The 24089-nt window shown below is 40.6% G+C and overlaps 1 protein-coding gene across 6 annotated transcripts in view; it reads right to left on the bottom strand.

The window, feature by feature from the left end:
- Positions 1–24089, bottom strand: part of DGKB (diacylglycerol kinase beta) — a 692138-nt gene that overhangs the window by 129839 nt on the left and 538210 nt on the right. For all 6 annotated transcript variants that reach the window (XM_043968094.1, XM_043968091.1, XM_043968093.1 and 3 more), the window contains 2 exons: positions 17229–17319; positions 8999–9194 (listed from right to left, as the gene is read on the bottom strand). In XM_043968094.1, the coding sequence (XP_043824029.1) occupies positions 8999–9194; positions 17229–17319 (287 nt within the window). The remainder of the gene's footprint in view (positions 1–8998; positions 9195–17228; positions 17320–24089) is intronic.

Genomic DNA, 24089 nt, shown 5'->3' on the forward strand with positions numbered 1-24089 from the left:
CTACCTGACCACCCCTCCCCCACCTCCCACTGATTCTAATGAGCCAGTGTGGATCTAAAGAGCCAAAAGGAATAGTTGTACATGGTGTTGACATAAATCAAGCATGGCTAATTGGAAGTCAATCTGGTCACCCTCAAAAGCCACCAGCAAATGTTGAAAAATTATGTGTTAAAACGATCCTTAAATAATGATGACACTGACATTCAACAGACAGAAGAGACAATTGCCCAGAGGATAATTACACTTTTCTGAGGCAGAGGCAGGGACTTGAGCAGGCACCATCACTTCAGCCAGAACCCTAACTAGAGATCTTTGGTGATAACTTACCTTATGTTGATATCCCACCACTGTCAAGGTATGCAACACGTGTTCCAGTATTAAAAATGTTTAGGAAATTTCACTTCTCTAGGACATTTCAGATGCATTAGAAGAAGACAAATGATGTCCAACTCCATCCTTGTCTTCACTGGGAATAAGGTTTCTGTTCTAGTCCACCCTCATTTATAATTAGACTCTTGCCATTTTTCTTCCATATATACACACACATCCTTCTTCTTGTATATATTCCCCTGCCTCATTTATATCAAAGTGCTTTCTCCTCCTTCTCCTTCTGTTTGGAGTTGTCCTGGACACTGTGCTAGGCTTTTTTCTTTTCCACCTCTCTGCTATCTCTATAGCCGATCTTACCTAGTTCTAGTACCTTCTCTTTGGAGATAATGCCTAGATTTTCATATCTATTCATAAAATTCCTCCTGAGCTCTTGTCCCACATCATCCAATAAACCTGTCCCTCCTGCCATCTTCCCTCTATTTGTTAAGGGTATCATCATCTTTTTTTGTGACCCAGGTTCACAACATTTGAATCCTGTTTGACTTGTCCCGCTCCCAGATCCTCCATGCATAGTCAATGGCTAAATCATGTCTCTTCTATCTCTCTCCATTCACACACCTATTACCTTTGTTTATCTTCTTATCACCTCTTCCCTGGACTGGTATACTAGCTTCCTAATTGGACTCCTATTCAGTCTCTGCCTACCTCCAACAAAAATTTTGTAAAACTAGGAAAATGATCTGACCCTGCCATTTCCTTGCTAAATAACCTTTGCTGGCTCCCTACTACCTTTAGGATAAAATACAAACTGCTTATACTTTCACAGTCTGGAACGAGCCAACTACCAGGTTTATTGCTCATCTTTCGTGTTCACACACTTTCTGTCCCAGCCAACTGGCCTCCTTGGAGTTCCCTAAACTCAGCATCACACATTTGGCTTCGGTGTCTCTCGTCTGGCATGGACCCTTTCCTCATGTCTATTTCTTGAGATCTCAAGCTTCCTTTAGGGCTCAGCTCAGATGTTACCCTTACAAGAAGTCTTGCCAATACCTCCAAACTGGGGCTCTCTCCTATCTCCTGAAAGTATCACACGTTTACTTAATCTGACTATACTCTGACATTGTTTCATAACTATAATAGAAGCTTTTCAAAGCCAGAGACCAGTTTCCATTTTTCCCTTGTAATCACAGTCTCTTCAGATTAATTAGATTAATAGACATTTTCACCCACTTATTATTTCATGCATGGATTCTTAGGCTTCTCTCTTCTGGGTCATCTTAAATTTCCCTGAAGAAAGCCTATACTGTTATGCTCTTTGATGCAATGAAAATAGGATATGGAGACAGAGAAATCCAAGGGATTTCATCATCCGGGAGCAATTACTTCACTATTTGGACCTTGCACAGTATATCCTCTATGACATTAGCTAACATCTTTGCTGGAGAGTGTATGTTCTCTATTTTAAATCATACTTTATGTTAATTATCTTTGGGCCACTGAACATAAATATTTATTTGCATTTATCGTGAGATTCTTTGTTGGAGAAGAGCCTTTAAGGGTGCATTTTTTAATTAATAAAAAAGGGTTTTATGCTGCCTATTGATATACAGAAATTCTTTTACACACACACACACACACACACACACACACACACACACATATATAATGTTTCAACATTTCACAGTCATAGCATCCCACCCATTCAATATAAGGAATAAGGTACATTTGCTCATCTTTTCTCTATAATGATGTTTGCTCATCATAATTATGATAGTTGATCTACATTTATTTCAGGTAGCTAGCTGGTTCAGTAGATACAGCACTGGGCCTAGAGTGAGAAATACCTGAGTCCAAATATGGCCTCAGACACTTAATAGTTGTGTGACCTTGGACAAATCACTTAACTTCTCTTTGACTCAGTTTTCTCAATTATAAAGTGGGAATAATAATTCCAGGGTTGTTGTGAGAATCAAATGATATAGTGTTTGTAAGGTGCTTATCATGGTGACTGGTATAAGTCAGCACTATATGATAGCTAAGTATTGTTACTATCATTTTTATTTACATAATTATAGTCATTGTTTACATTGCTTTCCTAGCTCTGTTAACTTCATTCTTCATCAGTTCCTAGATGTTATCCCATGTTTCAAAAGACCACCACTTGTTTTGCTGAAAGGCAAGTATTGATAGGTAATTACTTTGTTTCCCATTCCTTACTACCACAAAAACAAAGGTTGCATTTTTTTCTCTTTAAAATAAAAAAATAGAAAAATTAAGAAACAGGATGGAATCTTGTCTTCTCAGCATCTATTAGTCAATGGCATCACTATGAAGATGTGATCTGCTATGCAAACTCATTTGTGAATCTCTGCTTTAACACCTTCTCATATTTTCATCAATAGCAATCTTGACATGGGAGAAGACCATTCTCACAATGGTTATTTAAAGTTGAGAAAGTTTGCCTGTCTTTCCGGTGGTTCCCCTCCCTGAAATACCTTGTAGATGGCCCTGATGCCCTCAAGATCACATGAATCTCAACATGAGTTTCCTTGGTGGCTTCTGAACTAGTCCAGTTGTTCTTCTCAGTTTGCATTGACTGCCTTAGTTGGAATTGTTGCCCCCTTAGATTCAGCAGTGTGGAGAAATGTTTAACATTTGCCTCTCAAGAAGAAAGCAAATGAACACATGGCTTACTTTTAAGTTTGATCTTCACTGTTGGAATTTTATCTATCATTTCCTTAAGTGATGGAGAATCAAGCCCAGATTCCTAGTGTTTGATGGTTTCTCAAATGTAAATACTCACAATGAACATCTAACAATCATCTCTCCTAAACTCATGACGTGGCTCCAGGATACATCTGTTTGAATTCGTTGGTGGCAATGGGGGACCCAATGTACAGGTTACACCTTCAAATGGTAGGGATAGTAGGTGCCAAAAAGACTACAACAAGTAGCAACTGGTGCAGAAGTAAAAAGAAAATTTAAGGTTGGTGCAAGGGGTCCTTATTGACTATTGGAGCTATCCAGAAAAAAGGATTACATGCACTAGAAAGGCAAAGAGTTTCTCCTCATTGAAGGATGTCCAGTAAGGGCTCTGGATGACCACATGTCCACTATAGCAAGGATTCATTTTTTCAGGTTAGACTAGGTGGTCTCTAAATTCCCCTCCCAATCTTAAATTCAATACCTGTGATTCTGTATAGAAAGTCTAAAGTAATGAAATTCCATTCAACTTAAATTCTGAAATTTAGTTCCCATTCCCAAGACCAATGTCTTGGCTGCTCTAAGCTTCTATTCTTCAAGTCTTTCTTCAATTTTAATGAAATTGTTGGAAATTCTCTGTGGGTGATGAGGTGGGAGAAGTCATATGTAGGCTGATTCAGGCTTCAATAGTAAAACAGCAATTTTAAGATTGAGCTGGCTTTATTAAAAACATAGTATCATTTATATGATGAACTGATAATTTCCATTGGAGATCTATTTAAAATATCACAGATGGGGTGGGGGTGAGGGGAGACAAAAGGGAAAAGTTCCCTTTAAAGATTAAGTGATGAAAAATATTTGGACCAACTTTTATCCAACCCATGTTCTTAATGCAGCATCAGTAGACATATTCTTTTTTTGGAATGTGACAATCCAACTGCCATAATCTTTTTTCTCAATAATTTTTGCATCCAGGTATAATAATACAGTATGCAATTCTTTTCATGCTTCTAAATTTAATTGATTTAATCACTGAATTTAAATGCTTGGAAATTGTTCTGCTTGCCTGTATTTGAATGCCAAATGCATCATCTTCAGCTCTAAAATGAATGTTGCAGTTCTATTTAGCCAATTTTGAACACTGTCTTCTAAATTACCCCAAGTAACCCATAAAGCATTGAGTAAAATTGGTAATAATGGATAACAAATGTCCATTTCTATCACATTTAAAATAAGTCCATCTTCTACAAGCCTAGAAAGTGTCATATTCTTAGCTGTTAAATGACATTGAACAGTACTCTGCGTGATAGCAAAGTTCAGTGTTTCCAGTTTATAAAACTATAAAGACATTAATTAACCCTCATCCTTTCAGAGTTCACAGAGGTAGTCTCATAATCCCATTGCTTAGTTTGAGAAATCAAAGCCAGCAATTGGTCTCCTTGCTTCAAGGCTCCCCTCAACTCAAATCCATCCAAGTGATTTTTCTTAAAGTAAAGGGCTGATCATGTCCTGCTCCTACTCAATAAACCCCAGTGGGTCTGTATTGATTTCTGGATCAAAAGTAAACTCCTTTGCTTACTCCCCTTAAAGGCAGTCTTCACTTTTTTCTTTGACTCCCAATTGCATTGTACAACGCCTGGGTCAGAGTAGGAGATTAGTAAATGTTTGTTAATTGGCAAAATTAATGTTCTTCAAAAATAAGATCTTGGGCAAGAAGTTAAAAATTGAGTTTTGGGGTCAGATCAAAATGTTTTTTTTCCATTTAAAAAAAAATTGGGGAGGATACTTCTTTCAGGAATGTCTAGATCAAATCTACTTTCAGTATTTCTATCATTTCCATCTCAAGAGAACACTTAAATTTGAGCCAGAAGATACTTTTACAATTAATTCTTTCCTTCTTTCCTTCTCTTTTGATTATTTTAATTGCCAAATGAATAGACAGCCTTATAGCCAGGTACACAGCTGGTTCTCCACCTCCTCTCTGGGACTAATATTATGTCTGTGTCAAGCAATGGGCTGTCTAATCCAAAATGGGCTCATTAAGTACCTTTGTGGACTAGACCTTTGGAGATACAAGGAAAAACAAATGAAAGACTGAGTGCCCTCAAGAGGCTTACATTCTACTGCTGTGTACAACATGGACACAGGTAAAGTTTGGACAGGATACTCTAAGGAAGGGAAGATTACTGCCAACTAAAGGGAGGAGGAAAAGTTTCCTTGATTATGTAGCAACTAAGCTGAACTTTGAATGAAGACAGACATTCTAGGAGTGAAGGTGAAGAGGAAATACATTCCAAGATGGCAGGTGTGGAGTACACAAGGGATGTGTGTGTGGGGGGGGGGTGAGGGAGTTGCAAAGACTTGGAGGTGGAAAATGAAATACCAAATTTCAGAATTATCAGTTAGGTCTTAGAACATGTGTAGAGAAATAACATGAGGTCAGTCTGGGAACAAAAGGGTGGAGATGGTTTGAAGACTTTATGTTCCAAGCTGAGGAGTCTCTATTTTATATTAGAAACTGCAGGAAGCCAGTGAATGTGGCTGAGTTCCAAAGCAACATGAATAGGGTGTAAACTCAGGAAAAAGTTTAGTGGTTTCGTGGAGGATGGACTAGAAGGGAGTACAGACTGATGGCAAAGTGACTGATGGAGACATCACTGCCATATTGGAGATAAGATCGGCCAAGGGCCTGAATTAGGGGGTGGCTGAGCCTGTAAGTACTGACAAAGGCTTAGGTTTGAAGTGACAGTTCAGTGACTTTGTCAAAGTCTATGTGGGAGGGGCAGCTAGGTGGCGCAGTGGATAAAGTACCAGCCCTGGATTCAGGAGGACCCAAGTTCAAATATGGCTTCAGACACTTGACACTTGCTGGCTGTGTGATCCTGGGCAAGTCACTTAACCCTCATTGCCCCACAAAAAAGAAAAAAGTCTATGGGGGAAAGATTTAGACTGAAAATTGTTATGTATTTGATGGCCTTTGAATGCATTACGATCCTTAAAAATGGCTAGCTGGTAGTGCCAGTGGGTGGGAGGGGAGGTGTCATTTCAGACAAGCTCAGATCTTTCCAAGATAAGCAAATATGTAACCTAAGACTTAATGTAAAACATATATCTAAGAATTAATACTCAAAATCCAGAGTGAGGGTTCACTTGAGTTTAAGGTTTGTGTTTCAATGAAAATATTGACTTCTGGTAACAAACCAGATGAAAGGATAGGTACATACTGGCCTCATCCCCACCCCCAGGGCCCACATTCAATACTACATGGCAACTTTCATTGAAGGAAAATATACCCTTGACTCACAAGTCCAATTGACCGGCCCAGCAATGATGATGTAGCCTGAGATGTCCCAACTCTCATGTCTCCTGTTAATTTCTGACCTGATTCTGCACTTTTCAGAGGCTGCTTCTGCCTCTCATCCCATTTGGAGGTGGGAAAACAAACAAATAAACAAACAATCCAAAACATTCTTCCTTGGCAGCCTCTATGTACAGCTGCTCCCTTGGCATTGATGGGGTTAGAGTTGGGGGTGGCGTTCCCTTCTCCAGACAGCCACCTCCAGTCTATATCAGGGTACATTCCTAAAAAGGGACACATCAAGGGCCTGAGCAATTTAAGTTGAGTGAACAAATATTTTTGAAGCCCCTACAATAGGCCAGGCACTGGGCTAGGGACTGGGGACACCCCCCTAAAAAAGGCAAGAGTGATCGTAGTTCTTGAGCAGCTCCTGATGAAGTCAGGGAGACAGTATATAGACAACTGTGTACACACAAAAATACAATGCCGTGGGCAGTATCAGACCCACTCACCAGATTGAGAATTGTTCCCTAACTGTTTTTCTTTACTACAGGGGAGGGTTCATATTTTTGGGATGAGTGCATATTTCTAGATATGATTGTGATGGAAAACTTCTATAAAAATCAAAGTAAAGCCCTTCTACGCATCTGGGGTGGTGGCACCTGTCCTCAGAAGGCCCCACTGCAGAGACTCCAAACTCTGCGCATAGTCAGGAGTATGGCCATATGGCCTGCAGAGCCACTGACACCTGCATGGAGGACAATGAGTACTCCTAAGGGCTGTCCTTGGGAAGCTGGGTGGCGCAGTGGATGGAGGACTGAGCTTGGAATAAGAAAGACTCATCTTCCTGAGTTCAAATTCAGCCTCAGATATTTCCTAGCCATGTGACCCTGGGCAAGTCACTTCATCCTGTTTGCCACAGTTTCGTCATCTGGAAAATGAGCTGGAGAGAGAAATGACTCCAGGATCTCTGTCAGGAAACCCCCAAAGGGGGTCATGAAGAGGCTGACATGACTGAAATGACTCAATCACAAGGGCTGTCTTCAGCACAGAAAGCCCACAGCAGTGAGGGTGAGGATCAAAGGCAATATTCAAGTTGGGAAACAGCAGCGACAGCCCAACCCAGTGGGTTTGCCCTGAATAATTTTTGATTTTGAGATGGCCCAATTTGTTCATTCTTAGGTTATTCTTAAGCCTGTGGCCATCTGTCCACTAGAAAAACTCCTTCCTCAACAGAAGAAATGACCACCACATGGAGCTCTCCCTATATCATTCTTTTATTGGGAGACGGAGAGTTCCCCGAGTCCCCATGTCGAGCTTCTCCTTGACCTTTGTTCACCTGTACTCTGTGACCCTGGAGAATCAGCAACAAGAAAACATACACTCACTTGCACATAATATCTGTTTGTAATATTTCAAGATTCAAATCTATAAGGTGGAGATTCTGCATTTTTGCCCCAATGTGGGAGAAAATCAGTAAAAAAAGGAAAACAAAACATTTTTCTCCCATAACTATCCCTGTCCTTTCTCACCTCATAGATTTATTGGTATTTTCCCTGGATTCTTGGGATTGATGTGGGATGGATTTAGGGTCAAACTGATCATGAGTTGTCCCAAAGGAATTACAAGGCTCAGTGACTCAGTTTCTGAAGTTTTATTGCAATACTGTGAGTGAGCACAGGGAGAAACCCAGAAAAGTGGAAAGTTATCTCTCCAGTAAGGAAAGACAGTTATATATATAGTATGTATAAACTGATTATCAGTTTCATTATAATAATCTCCACCTTAGGGAGGAACAAGAAGGGTTTATCCTAATTTGGAGTTCCTGGGAGCTTAAACCAAGCCCAAGGAGAGTACCTTTTCCTGTGAAGGTGTGTTTTTGTGGTTTACAGTTATAAGGTGAATCTGGGAGAAATATGGACTTTTCTGCACATGTAACCTTTTGATTCCCATGCTTAGTTTCAAAATATTTTCATTTATCAGTTTGAAATTCTATGCCCTGTCTGTGTATCATTGTCATAGTTAAGGTCTCTATGACCTGCCTCTTTATGTTCTTGTTATGGGTACTGATTAATGTAGGTAATGAGAACCCGGGCCCTGACTTGTATTAATGAAGACTCAAGTCTTAAGTTATCCATTAACTGGGGTCTGAATCCCTTTTAGAGCTCAGATCTAAATTAGAGCTTGGGTCTTAGGTTTTTCTGTTAACCCCTTTTTGCCTCCTACATCAGGATTAGCATCTAAGCTGTTGCCAACAGAAATAGTGAATACTTATTTTTTTCTACTGAGTTTCATTCAATTTTAGATGGTTACATTGCTCAAGGAATACATAGACCATCTTAATAGCAGAGGCCAACATTTTATTATCCAAGAAATACACACATAAATGTGTCCTCCTTGGGGATGAGAACCATTATCCCCTCTTGTTTTACAAGAGAAGAATAATGGGGAAAAAAAATAAATGAACAATTTAGTCCAATTGACACTTCTAAACTTCTATTGTGATATTCTATAATCACACATGCTATTCGGGCAATATGATGATTCAAGTGAACGAGAAAATCTTATTCATTATGTTGCACTGGAAACTCCTCAATTAGAAAAGCCAACAATACAGACAAGTTAATAAATCACATGCTGGATTTAAAGGAAGCTTGGAAAACTTACCTTGACTTGCAAACTTTAGCTCCTTAACATCAGTGACAGTTGTTCTCTTATCTGAACCCTTCTTTTCAGTTCTGCGATGACTTCGCCTTTTCTTGGTCTCTCCCCAAAGATTGGATCCTCCATGCATGCTGGGAATATTTAAAATAGCAATTCCTTCCAGTGAGATGTTTATTAGGTCTAGCTGCACGCCATCACACTGATCAGAGAAAGTGACAAAGGGAAAAGAGAGAAAAAATAGAAGAGCCTGAATTTTCGATCTTTATTCTTAGTTTATTTTTCTTCTGCTACCCTGCTTTCATTATTGTGATAAGAAAATTTTCACCCATTTTTTTTGCACTTCAGAGTCAATTTTTCAATACCACCTGATCATCCTAAATGTGAATTAAAAGGGATCACTTTATTTTTGAGATTAAATTGCTAAAACCTGCTTGTCCGTCCACCTGTCTCCTCTCCCCATCCTTGCTGTTATGGCTGCTCACTCTAATGTTGTAATAAGTCCAGTGTCTAGATGACTTGGCTATTAAAGCCTTCCTGCCTTTGAGAAGTATGGCCTTGTTTTCTTCTAGACATTTGCTAAATATGTATTGTATCCAGAGCACTCGAGGAGGGGACTGAAAGGAGGATGATTCAGACAAAATTCTCAAGGTGCTCAGTCTCCTTTGAGAGACATTTACTTATTCACTCATTCATCTATTCAGATGACTTTTTGCAGCACAAACACAAGCCACTAGACTAAATGTATGAGAGATACAAAGATGAGTAGAGGAAAAGCAAGGGCCCTTGCCTCCAATCGCTTACTTACAGTCTAGGAGGAGAAGTACAATAGAGACAAGGAAAAATAGGATGTGGCACTCAGAATCTTTAGAGGTGCCCATCCAAGGGGCCATGATAATTCCAAGAATGAAGAGAATTCTTAGGTTCAAGGACTGGCTGGCTGGAAGTGTTTGGGTCAGAGTGGATTGGGACTTATGCCCCTGGGGCTGTGGAGTAAGGGGGAGGAGGTAGATGGTGTGTCTTATGCAGAGGGAAGAGCATGAGGGAAAAACCAGTCATGAATATGACTTCAGAATAGTTTTAAAAAGGCATATTTCTAAAGTAAATTAATCCAGGAAGCTTAGAGTTAATTGAGCAGAATAAGAAAAGGCTCAAAAATACATTCGTATCAGAGCTTTGACAAAGGTAAAGGACAGCAATCCACAAAGAGAAGGGGTAAGGGAAACTCAGGGATTTGATCTTTTGGGTGTCCTGCTCCTTTCTGGTAGGTGGGTGAAACCTATGGAGACCTTCTCAGAAAAGCATTAACAAACACAGAAAATCAAATGTCTATGATGACAAAGGAAACCAATTATATTAAATAATTCTATTTCATCCTATTAAATTCTTCTGTTATCTATCATCTATGTATTATCTACCTATCTATCTATTTATCTATCATCTATCTATCTAACATGTTTGTAGACTCGAAGTTAAGAACCACTAAAGGCAAAGTAGGTAGACTTAGGGACCTAAAGATGTGAAGTTGAAAAGGATGTTAGAAATCATATGGTTGAACTCCAAGGTTTTACAGTAAAGAAAACGAGGCCAGAGTTGGGCAATGACTTGATTAATTCCCAAGGAGACATATTTCAAACCCAGGGCTTCTCACTTGCTAAGCAGTATCCCTTTTGATTACCCCCCACTACCTTTCAGGGAACTTCTCTATCATTGATATGGACCTGGGGAGAGCAAATGGCTTTGCTGTTTTCATAAATTGGTTGTTTTTTACTTGTTTAGTGCCTGGAGTGGAGCAATTAAAAGACTTTTAATACCTCTCCCTCCACCCCCCAAAAAATGATTCTCCACTTGTTCAATGCAAATCAAGAGGAAACATTAGTTTAAGCAGATAATATTTTCTTGGTAAATAACTTTTTGGGAATTCCCCTTTGTGAAGAACTGAAAGTGCTTACTCTGAGGATGTCCCATGCAAATATCACATCTCCTTTGTGTCATATGACTTGCTTCTCTTAGTCCCTAAAACGGCTCCTGTTTGGGCCTGGAGTAAGAAGAGGGGTCCCTTTAATGTCCAAATGTCCCTTCCTCTCTTCTCTACAAAAGGAATGCAGCAATCCCATCATGCTCACACAACAAAAACTAGAGGCTGGAACAACACACCACGGCCCCCTTCACAGTGGTAGGAACACACAAGCAAGAGAGAGCCAAGTTTTCATTCCATTTGTTTCAACAGGGGTGAAAGCAAGGTCTTGACGGGTCTTTTTCAGAGACCAAGTGATTTTCCCCCCTTTTTATGTATTAAATTAAGATGATTTATTTTACTAAAAAATTCTCCTCATGTGTATCCTCACTTACTGCTATACATTCTAGATAAACAGATATTAATTTCATAATTAAAAGTAATCTTGTGTAAATACCCTGCAGGCCTCAAAGAATCAAACACATACTGTGTGTCAGGCCTCCCACTGTCTTCAAGTGGAATGTGCTGGCTAGATAATTAGATAGTACATATTTTTTAACCTTATTTGCATGCATATTATATCTTTTGCACACTGACAAGCAGCAGTAACAACAAAAGTCAGATTACCACAGGGAATTCCCACAAAGAAGTCTTCATTCCTTATAATTTGCAGCCTAAATTAAAATAATTTGATCTTTGACAAGGATGAAATGTCAAGCAGAAGGGGGTCCTCAACAAGCTCCGGCCTGTGGCTTCTGAAATCTGCCTAATTTATGTCAGTCACTTCTTAATACATATTTAAGTGTTACACAAAAAAGATGATAAATATGCAATCTGACACCTTTGGTATTTCCCTGCTGTTAATTTATAAAGGTCTGGCGTCCCCCAAACCAGTTCGAATTATTTAAATAACAGAGGAATTGTGCAATAAGATGGTTCAGGGGCCTGGCTTCCATTTGCACTGGATATTGAGCACAGCAGGCAGTCTATGAAGACAATTATTTGACTAGGCCTCCAAGCCCTGCTGTGACGAGTTACTTTCAGAATTAGTAAAAGAGGGTTTCTTTTGTTCATCCAGAGAGGAAGACTCTACAAAGAGAAGTCTTTTCCCCCTCCTTCTTTGACAGTCCTAACAGATTGAGATGTGATAGTTAGAAAACATGACTGTACACTGTTACTCTCTGTTTTCTTCCCTTTGTGTCTTGCTTCCTTCAGAGGCTTTGAATGGACTGCAAGACTCCCAATGAATCAACAGCATGATGTAGTAGGCAACAAAGCAGAAGCCATCTTCATTGGCATTGAGCGTTCAGCATGCGGGAAATGATGGTCCCCTTGTCCCCTGCCCTGTCCAGATGTGCAGATATCTGGAGTATTGAGCTCTGTTCCAGGAACCCTAGCTTCTAATATTGTTCTCAACCAGAAAGTGTCCAGAGGAAAGCAACATGGTGTGGAAGGGAATTGAGTCTATTCTGCATGAAGACTGATGGGAGGAAATGGGGGAGTTCAGGCTGGAGAAGAGAAGGCTGAAGTGGAACAGCTGGCTTCTGGTACTTGAAGAGCCATCTCAGGAGGCACAAATAGACTTTTGTTCAGACCCAGGGGACAAAACTATGAACAAAGTGGGGCCATTCCAGAGCGTTTCCTGCCTTTTAACATGTTGGTGTGTAGGGCACCTTACACAACCGATCATCTTTTGGCTAAATGGAAAGGGAAAAACACACAAAGGCTACCCTTTGTAACCTTTAGGGCCAAATAAGAGTAGAATAAAATACCTCAGGAAATTAAAAAAAAAAAACTAGCTACAAGTTTCCAGACAAAGGCTGGATATTGGGGAGGGGTCTCTCACTGATGTTGGAGTTTGCCAAGAACCCTTCCAACCCTGACTTCCTCTGTTTCTGATTCACCCCAATCACAGATCTGCTCTTAGATCTAGCGCTGGGAGGGATGGTGGAGGTCATCCAACCCAACCCCCGCTGTAAAGATGAGGCATTTCTGGCCCAGAGATGTAATAATAAGCAGTTTTCTTAGATTGGGATGAGGGATTCTCAGCAAAGCAAGGAAATTGCTCGAGAGTTTCAGAGAACATTATTCCTCGGAGAAGAGGATACACCCCAAGGTGTAAATCTTGATGAAGGCTCTGTTTCTATGAGCTGGGGGCCACAGGTTGTCTTCTCTTGGAGTTAATGTTATGCTCATTAGGCTGGAACATCCCCATCCCAGTTCGTGAGGGAGGTCAGGCATCCATTTGAGTGAAGAAACTCCATGCTAAGGCAAAGGCCACAGAAGATAAATGTTTCCATATTGTGCCAGATAACATTTTCATCCTCTCTTCAGATTTATGTTTTGTTTTTTAAGTAAGTGAAGAGACCCACACACATACACACAGAGAGCTGGGGAGCTGATAGCCATAGACAGTCAATAAATCCCAAGTATTATGCAAATAACCAGAAATAAAAGGGTGGTTTACTCTCTAACTGACCATGGCTCTGAATGACTGAATTAGTGGAACAGCACAGGCTGAGCCTTGAGCTGTCAATCTTGTACCCTCATTCTGCTGACAAAGTCAAAGCCAGCAGGAAGAAGAGCAGGGATGTGTAAATAATGGGAGTCACGTGTCCCACATTACTTAGCCATAAGACTAGCAGGGGTCATGAATACGCTTTTCCTACAAAGGGAATGTGGGCCTTCAAATTCCTTGTTCACTTCACTGGTCAAGGACAATCCATTAGACAGCTAAATATGTGAGGCAGTGGAAGCAGAGGCTATAGGTTTGGACTTCTGAGTCAAGGAAATATGGGCTCAAATGAGCTTATATGGGTGAGTGTAGGTGAAGCATGATCCTGAGCCTCAGTTTCCTCATCTCTGAAATGGGATAATAGGAACTGTAGTGCCTGCCTCACAGGATTGGGACAAGGATCCAGGTAACAGGGTAGATAACTTGTCAATAAGTAGCTATATACATGATGTCTATGGAATAGATGGAAAGTAATATAGGAGGGGATGGGGAGAGGGAAGGACCTATTGAAAAAACATGGGATTTGAGCTGAATATTGAAGGGAGCCAGAGGCACAGAAGGAGAGAAGTAGGCAGAACATCCCAGATGCAGGGGAAAGACAATACAAAGTCACAGCTGTGAGAGATGGACTTTCTGATCTAATGAACTACAAAGAGGCTGGTGGAGTTGGACTATAGAGTAAATGGAGGGGAGGAGTATAAAAGAATGCAGAGGCTGGGAAGACGGAGTTTATCAGAGCTTTAAATACTGGACATTGGATATTGGATTGGATTCTTTGAGTAGTAGGGAAAGGCTGCTGTTTATGAAGAAGAAAGAAGGACATGGCCCCAGCTGCAATTTGAGAAATTCTCTTTGGCAGCTAAGTGGAAGGTGGGCCAGAATGAGGAGATAGGATTTAGGGGAATTAGGGAGAAAGTGATCCCCATACTGATAAAGACGTTCAGAAGCCAGGTTGTGGCTGTGTGAATGGATAGAAGGGGATGCAGACGAGAGATGCTGTGAAGGGATTAGTCACTTAATGAGTGGCTGCACAATGCCAAGTTCTCCAGAGTTGGCCAGATTTTCAAACATGGTCAACAATTTCATAGGAAGAGATTTGCCTCAGGAGAGCACAGGTTCCTTCTAGCTGGAGGTCCATGATCAAAGGCTGAATTAATGTTGACTGAATATGTGATAAAGAGTAGGCTCTACAGGTACAGCTTGGGCTGACTAGGTACTGATGGGTCCCCCAGCTCAGACCTTGGGGGTCCCTTCCAGCTCAAAGTTGGACCTTGTCATCTGGCATTCTGTGAGTCTGGGAAATATGGAAGGAATCAGGGCTGACCTAGTGAAATGGCCCACATCAATAAAATCAGGGATCTACCGGCTGACAGAATTTTTTTTGTGTGTGTGTAAAAATATCACATTTTCAGTCAAGATTCTGTTTTTCATTACTTAAAAAAAATCCACAAGGGTGGATATTAAATGAATAATATTTTAAAGTTATCCTCCTGAAGCTGTGGATTGATTGTTGGGTCCTCTTCGAAGGTTCCCATAAGGAACCATCCTGCTCCCCATGTATAACTTATTTTGAAATGCTTGAGTTCTAGTGGGTGGGGGTGGGAATGGAGAAGAAAGAGAAGTTGGAACACAAATTTTTAAAAAATTGATGTTAAAATTTGTTTTTACATATATTTTGGAAAATAAAATTCTATTCAATAAAAAAGTCAATATTAAATTTTTGTACCACCATTGCCCCTATATAGCTTCACCATCCTGAGAAAGGCACTTAATATTACAGCCTCAGTTTTCTCATCTGTCAAATGGGAATAATAGCATCACCCGCAGAAGACAGATGTAAGAACCAAATAAGATATTTATGTAAAACCCTGTAGCAACCACCAACCAATCAATAAACATTTATTAATTGCCTATGGTATACCATAAAGCATTATAAAAATGTCAGCTAGTGAAAGTTTTTTTTTTTTAGAATTCATTCTTTAAGTCATCATTTCAAGAAATGTCTAAAATTCAGTTGATTATTAGCAAAGATGGTGGTGATAATAGTAATAGTAATAATAGTAATACTAATACTACCTTACAGTGAAATGTGCTTTACACATCTTATCTGATCCTCATATCATTCCCAGGGGAAGCATAATAAAAGGATCCTTATCACCACTCATTTTAACAGATGGGGAAACTGAGACTCTTAATCAGGTGGCTTGACTGTGTTTACACATCTAGCAGGTAGCATGCTGGACAATGCAACCAGAGTCCTTGGATTCTAGGTGCAGGGGTCTCCTCCCTCCCTCATGATGCTTAGAGGAGTTGATTCTGGTGGCCATGGCTGGGAGTTTGATCCCTGTTTTGTGGACACAGGTTGAGCAAATTACCATGCAGGGGTGGTCTCCAGGTGTTCAAGAGTACTAACCCCTCAGCACTCCTTAAGAAACACCTGCAGCCCCTGGAAAACTCATCACTGTTGTAGATTCTCATCAGCAGAAGTAAATTGACTCTTTGGGGGGCTATGAGCATCTCTAACTTTGAGGGTTCCTCTGTCTGGCATAACTCAGTCCTAACTCACCCCAACTCAGCAGAACTTAGCTATTCAAAGGCAATCTAACCTAATGGTTAGATGGTTGATCTTGGACTCTGGAAGACTTCAGTCCCAGTGCTGCCATAGCTACCCAGGATGAGTCACTAAAACTCTCAGTGCCCCTGGAAGCCATGAGTGGGAGAGGAGTCACCCATCCATATGGAAGGATGGAGTTTCCTGAGTGGAAGTCATCTCTATGGATTAAAATCCTAGTTCTAGAACAACCAAACCCAACCAAGCAAGCAAATCTTATTTGGTAATAGGCTCTAGCCTGGGCCCAAATGATCACCTCAACTTAGTTACTAATTGTGAATAGGTGGGGGAGGAGGAACCAACTGTCCTTTTTATTTTGAAATAAGAAGGTATTAAAATGTACAATTCCTAAGAATTAACCACAGATCAGATGCCAAGTCCTAATTTTGTCCCTGTGCCTTTAACTTGCTCATTCCCTCAGGGCTCTGCTCCCTCCTTTCTCCCAGCCTCCCAACTTCTGTGGGTGTAAGTAAGCCACCTCCTTTTATCCATAGCCTCTCCGATATCCCTGTGCTAGGGTGCCCAGATAGTTTTTGTAGACTTGTTTGCTCCTTGACTTTTGAAAGTCTCTTTTTTCCTCACTAACTTTGCTCTATTTCTTGGCATTTCCACTTCCTACATGGGTAATGGAAACATGGCAACCTTGGTCACCGAGGAAAGCTACTTAATGAACAGGAATGAATTGGCAAAAAGTGTATTTTTTAACCTTTATTCAGGAAAGTAAGTACACTTTTAGTGAATTGGGTTTTAAAGGTTATAAAATATTGAGACCTGGAAATAATAAGGTTTTTTTTTCTTTTTTTTGGTATCTTGCAAGATTTTTCTCTCCTCCCTTCAGTGTCTTTCATTTAGCTTCCATCTTTCTACCCACATCACTGGCACTGATTCATTGATTTCTAGAAGCTATGCTCCACCTCTTACCCCCTTACTCAGTAATATGTCTTCACTAATAACCAAGATGAATTTCATACCAAAATTTAGGGCAACCCCACATCAAGGCAGTTTGACAAAAATAACATTTGAGACTCCCGGCTTGGCATTCTCTGCAGGGCTCAGAGTCTCGTTCATGAGGGGCCCTCCCTGCACAAGAGATGTGTTAACAGCCAAGCAAGAGCTGGTTCCTAACTCCCTTGAGGAGAACTCCTTTCCTTACTTCGATCTCCACAGATTCGTGCAGTCTCTTGCAGGTCGCCGAGAATGTCTCCGAGGTGCCAAACTCAAAATACCAAAACTTGTTCTTCATTCTGAAACAGGAGAGGGAGAGGAGACTTAGGGAGCATCAGTAACAGACAAGAGAGAAAAGAAATGGGCCCAGCCTGTCTTCTGCAAAGAGTAATGGGGGAGCTTTGGGCACATTTGACGTCCAGTATGAAATAGATTACCCCATAATTTTCACAGCTTAAATGTTGGTGTCAAATTCCATGATGGCCCCTGAAGGGATAACAAAAATGTGTTTCATATGACAGGCTCAAGTGCACCCCTGTCTCTTCTGTCTTTGGAATTATCAGCCCTTCCCTCCCCCAAGTCCATTAAATAACAAAGAAAGCAGCCTGCTTGGGCGTGGGGGTGGGGAGTGCAGATCACCTCCACATGAGGATGAGTAACTACAAAGGGCAGAGGACCTGAAATTTGTCAGGGATAGATGCTATTGAAAAGAAATAAATGGCCACCCCAAATGTATTTGATTCTAAGATATTAAGAGGTGTGAGGGAGACAAAAAGTGAGCAGCTTAACTTGTCCCAGTGCTCCCAGAAGGCCCAGAGACATCTCAATCTCACAGCTAGAGTCCAGTGCTCTGACTCCAGTCAAAGACCAATACATTTGTTAGAGGGAATTCAGTTAAAGACACAAAAGAAACAAACATGGATACATCAATTTATAAGTGTATTTATTCTGGAAAGTCAGTGGTTTTGCAGTTATCATCTCTAATGGCCCTATTTGAAAATTCTTTTTTTCTTGTTTCCCTACTTGGTAGGAGTTGGGGTCTGTGTAGGTGGATGGAGGAGGACCAAGTCAGACAGAACCATATATCTTTGCAAGAAGTTTGACTGCTTGTCTTTAAAAACAATGCAAATAGCTCAACTCCTGGGAATGAAATGTAATTTCATGGAAGAAGACAGGATTTTAAAAAGGCCTAGTCATGTGCTTTAAAAAAATTCTAGTGTGATAAAAGTAATTTTTGACAAAGCTAAACCATTTATAATCATTTGTTACTCAAATCAGAAATCCTGAATTCAGTTCGAATAAAGTACACATTTACATGTGCACACACATACACATGAACAAAGGCATAATTGGAATAGAACTTTTCCTCATTTCCCTGACAAACCCCGATGGTGCTGTTTGGTGATATCTGACTTATGAATCCTGACATCTGTATCTTGGATCTGATACAAACTGACATCTACACCGTGTACCAGAACATTACACCTGACATGTCACCTAAAGGCAGCGACTAGAGGGGGCCTAATTAACAAAACGCCTTTGCTATTGCGACCAATACTTCACAAGTGGTGATGGTCGGCAGGAAACACTGCATGGATTTTAAGTTCTAGAAACTCGCCAACTTAAACCAGCTTTGCGGAGAAGCTCCATAAATCTTCAGGGCCTGCTAGAATTTTTGGAGGTTGTTCAATGCTCACCAGCCCCTTTCTTAATTACTATTGTGGTGAGAAAAAAGACATTGAACATCATTAATCTGAAGAATTGTAGACTAAGTGGAGCACTCTTGATTTCTCAGAAGCTGTTTAAGTTGTTTCATCCTTAGACCTCTGGTACAACAAATGATTACACTGAGATCATGCAGATCTCTTACTCTTTTTATAGAATTCTTATCCTGGGGGAATTAGGCACCAGGCAAAGTTGAACACAAGGTGCCTTCTTGGGTTATGGCTTCCATCATGAAACTGGTCATAGATTTCCACAGTGAGGAGTTGAGCATTATGGGGAATAAAGGTCTGGAAGAACCCAAGGAGCCCATGCTACTATCCTGTCTTCTTGGAAGTATCAAGTGACCCTTGGTGCCCAACTCGTCTTTGCCCCATTTTTTGTTGATGATTGGCAACTGTCTAGTCTTCAGCCCTGCTCTGGACACTTCAGTTTTTGCTAATCTCTTTCTCTTTATTCACAATGGGTATGAGAGCACAGCTACAATTTGCTGAGTGCAGCTTTCTAACCCTTTCAGTGCAGAGAAGAAGACAACCAGGGCATTGACATTCAGAAGATGGTTGAGTTCCCAAATTCATTCTTTTTGACTCCTAAAGTTCCATATGGCCTAATTATAATGAGGGTTCCTTTTATCCCTGTTCACAAACCAACCCAGTCACTCTTTTTGGCTCCTCAGGATTCCACCCCAGACCCCGTTCGCCATTTTGGTTTACATCACGGTCCATGGACCAAAGCTCCTTTAAATTCTCAGTTATTATAGTCATTTTTATGTTTCACTTAGAGAAATATATGGAGGTGATAAAGCCCACATAGAATGTGAGTCCACATGACAAATTAAAGGCTGTTAAATTTTATTTTTTTTTATACTAAAACGATCTTTGGATTGTAGGAATGCAAAAAAGCACGTTTGAACATACATACCATCTCTTTTTTATGGTGCACATTTGAAAATGAGCCGGTGCATTCCTAATCACTTTTGACAGGGAAAAGAGATAAATAATCTTGGCCTAAAAATTTGAGCCTAAAGTTTTAGGCTGCCATGAATTTTTAAGACCAAGATATAATGTGCCATTTACTCCAGAAGGCCCTGTGGCTACCAGTGTGAGGGCTGGTTTCATGCCCACAAGTCCTGGGACACTTGGTTAAAAGAGAGGGCTGAGGGCTCAGTTCTTTATTATTATTATTATTATTATTATTATTATTATTATTATTATTTTAAGTATTTAGTCAGCTCTAATTGTAAGCCTTCTAATTCCTCTTTAATATTCAAAGCACTCGGTTCCCAGGTGTTCAGCTGAGGGTAGAGGGCACAGTTTTCTTCCTGACTGTCATTTCTATTTCTCGCACACAGCAGTACAGACGGGGAAAATTATTGAGCTTTCTTTTTCCTCCTATTTTTGAAGAGAAATCATTCTTTGTCAACATAGAGGCTCATGGGTACTCTGTACCTCAGGCTCCTCACCACTAGCTAGATATGTCACCTGAGTGCTAAGATGTAGCTCTTGGGCAGCTTTTTTCTTCGACAGATCCAAGTGTTTGACTTGTGGGTGCTAAAGAATGGTTTTAAGAAAAAAAGGGGGAAACAAGAAACATATATTTCTTGTGGTTCTTAGGGAGAAAACACTGAAACTTAACTAGTCCTGAACTCCAGACATGACAAATCTGGTTGAAGAACGAAGGACCTGGGAGAGGGTGCAGAATGACCCCCCATTGACCAATTTAATCATTGCTGTAATTACAAACCTGTGGCATAGTTTTAAGTCAGCAGCATCATTTGCAAATTAAATCAGACCCTTCCATGTTCATGGACATTTCCCTTTGACTTTTTTTATTAGCACCTGTGCAGATAATTTGGCTGTGATAGTCTCCAACCGAAAAATGCATCAGTTATTCCTTCCATAAGTAACCTTCTAGAAGTTGACTAGCTTACATATTTAACAGCTAGAAGCAGAAATTTCTAGGCATCTTGACTCCCTGAATAAATGAAGCAACATAAAATTCAAGGGGGTCAATTTAAAGTCAATCCTATTTCATGCTATGTCATGTATCTAAGAAAACAACAAGCTGATCTCTGTGCTGAGGTGCTTTTACCCTTCACCCCTCAGAGAGATGATTCAAGCAATGACTTATATATAGGCCCAGGGCTGTAGCCCCATAGGCCAGTGGCCATTATTCTAAGGGCAGAAGAGCCTCAAAAAATTAAAGGGTTAAAAAAGAAAATAAGAGAAAAAAGGAGAAAGGGAAGAGAAGGCAATGGTGTGTGTGGGGGTGACTTCTGAAAATTAATCGCACCTGTCTAAGGAAGCTCAGAGAAAGAACCATGTCAGAAGCCCCAAGCTAGATTTGCAGTGTTGAGCATTCAGAATATCAGCAGCAGGATTATTAATTCAGGAGAGAACATGAAGAAGCAGGTTTGCTTTTCTGGCTGTGTCTGATCAAGGACTTTGCAATAGCCACCATGATGCTCATTATCTTGGTTATCTGTAGAGGTTGCCAAGTGACTCTTATGAAAACAATGCCACTGAGTAGGAGAACCCCTTGCTGGGTAGAATGAAGTCTTTCTCACTAGCAATAGGCTTGGACTTTCAGCAAGCAGCATAGCGTGAGGAACGGTTCATGTGTCTTTTGCTAGCCCTGGGTCCACTTCATCTTCTCTCAACATTCTTCCTCCACACTTGGCCATTGAACAACACTGACAATGGCCTATGGGGCACCCATTGCTTTTCCAAGTCCAACTGATCTCTAGGGGAAGTATCTATTGCCCATAAAGAATTTGGTATCATTAGTTACTCAGATAATAATTTGAAAACAAACAACTTATTTTCTCTTGGTGATCATTCAGTTCTAGTCAACAAGCACTTATTAAGCTTTTGTTTCATCACAAGAACTATATTAAAGAATAAAGATGAAAAGGAAAATATACCCACTGCCCTAAAAAATGATTGTACTTCATTTCAACACCATTTAAGAACCTAAGGGCAGGGGCAGCTATGTAGTGCAGTGGATAAAACACTGGCCCTGGAGTCAGGAGTACCTGAGTTCAAATCCAGCCCCAGACACTTAACACTTACTAGCTGTGTGACCCTGGGCAAGTCACTTAATCCCAATTGCCTCACTAAAAAAAAAAGAACCTACGGGCAGCTAGCTGGTTCAATAGATAGAGTGCCAGGCCTAGAGTCAGGAAGACCTGAGTTCAAATCTAACCTCACATACTTACTAGCTATGTGAACTTGGACAAGTCATTTAACCCTGTTTGCCTTAGTTTCCTCATTGGTAAAATGAGCTGGAGAAGGAAATGGTAAACCACTCCAATATCTTTGCCAAGAAAACCCCAAATGGGGTTATGACTGAATAATGAATGAACAACAACCATTAGGGGCCTAATGTATACCCGACCCTGAGGAAACAAGTAAAAAACTAAGTAGTCCTGGACCTTAATGAACTTACATCCCACTGGAGAAATGCAGTACACTGAGCCTTGGGAACTGGTCTAATTGAGATCTGAGGTTGCTTTGGAGGCTCAAACTTGGGATGCTCTGAACAGAAAGATTCTAGGAAGTCAGAAAAAGGACTGTCTAGGAGAAAGCCCAACTGAGAGGATCGGAAAAGGTGTAGAAAATGGTCTGTGTGAAACTATGATTGGAAAGAATCTCAAGATGGTTTGAGGTAGACAGTCCTCTGGCCACTTGGACATGGAGCATCCCTGCTGCAAAGGCATGGGTGTGAGAAATGAGGTGTCATGGAAAGGGAAGAGCTGGCAGCCCCTGCAGCTACAACACAGAATGAGCAAAGGGGCTTCTAGCACAAGTTTCCTGAAGCACATGAGAGCAGAAGGAAGCCTTTGCATTGGATCTCAGAAAAGCCAGTGAAAACCTGTGTGTTGATCTGTGTTTTAGGAATATCATTTTAATATCAGAGTGCTGCATGGACTGGATGGGGAAGAAGAACTTGGGGCAGGAAAATCCATTAGGAATTCCTCATAAAAATGATTAACTGGGGGCAGCTAGGTGGCACAGTGGATAAAGTACCAGCCCTGGATTCAGGAGGACCTGAGTTCAAATCCAACCTCAGACACTTGACACTTACTAGCTGTGTGACCCTGGGCAAGTTACTTAACACTCATTGCCCCGCCAAAACAAACAAACAAACAACAAAAATATTCAACTTTGATGAACTAGGGTAGTGAGTGTGTGAGAAGGTAAGGAAGCAGGTAGAGGAGATTCTATGAAGGGAGAATCAACAAGACCAAGTGAGAGGGATTGAAGGAGGGAGAAGGATTAGGGATGGATGTCCCAAAGCTTGAGAAGAAGCTGGGTGACTGAAAGAATGGTACTTTTGAGAGCTATAGATTTCAAATTCATCTTATATTGCCTGGGGAGAAAATATTTTTGTCAAAGATGGTGTATGTGTGTCGCTTGCTTGTACATACATATCAGATAAAAAGGAGGGAAACTCTAAAAGAAATCACGTCAAGGTGAAATTCTTGTTAATTTGCTACCTTGCCAAACTGTCTATAGCATATAGAATGAGATTGAATTTGGGGGCAGAATTCAGTTGTCAAATAGGAGAAAACTGTCCAAGTTCATAAAAAAACCCACTGCATTCTATACCATAATGATTTAGAACAAGAGAAACATACAGAAATATGGTGTCTGCAAACCTCTGTCCCCTCTCCCCAATACAGTTCGAATGGAAGAGTAATTGGAATGTTCTATTTGGTCCAAAAGGGCCAACTGAGGATCAGGGGAGGAAGTTGCAAAGATGTAACTTTAGGTCCAATGGAACTTTTAGCAGTGAGTCACCCCCAAATTTCAATGGACTTCCCCTGGAGGATGAAATGCTAGAGACTTAGAAGCAAAGGATGGAAGGCTGTTTGTCTGCTGCATGCTAGGAGGTATCCTCCTTTAGAGACAAGCTGGGCTTGGTGACCCTGGTGTCCTTCTTAACTCTGAAATCCTGTGATTTGGTAACTTGATGACAATCCCCTATTTTCTCAGCAAGACACTTAGGATCATGGCAGTACCTTTACTGAAACCATTGTGTATTCATACCAAAGAATACAAACTCCAGGTAAAAACTAATAAATAGCAAGATGTCAAACACAAATGCATGTATCTTCCTGCTTAGATTATAAGATGCACAGCCCAAATCCCAAGGAGACACAGAAATGGGCCATTGAAACCTCAGAGTGCATCATACCATTCCATCTTGGTTTTTAAGAGAGATGGATGCTTTAAACAAATTATTTTTTACCCTAATGGCTTTTACAGGCATCAGGAAAGTTTCTTGTACTTTTTACAACTCAAGAAAAAAGATATTCTGTCCAGATTAAATGCTTTAATCCATT

The sequence above is a fragment of the Dromiciops gliroides genome, chromosome 5, assembly GCF_019393635.1.
Source record: "Dromiciops gliroides isolate mDroGli1 chromosome 5, mDroGli1.pri, whole genome shotgun sequence".
In the NCBI taxonomy this organism is placed as follows: domain Eukaryota; kingdom Metazoa; phylum Chordata; class Mammalia; order Microbiotheria; family Microbiotheriidae; genus Dromiciops; species Dromiciops gliroides.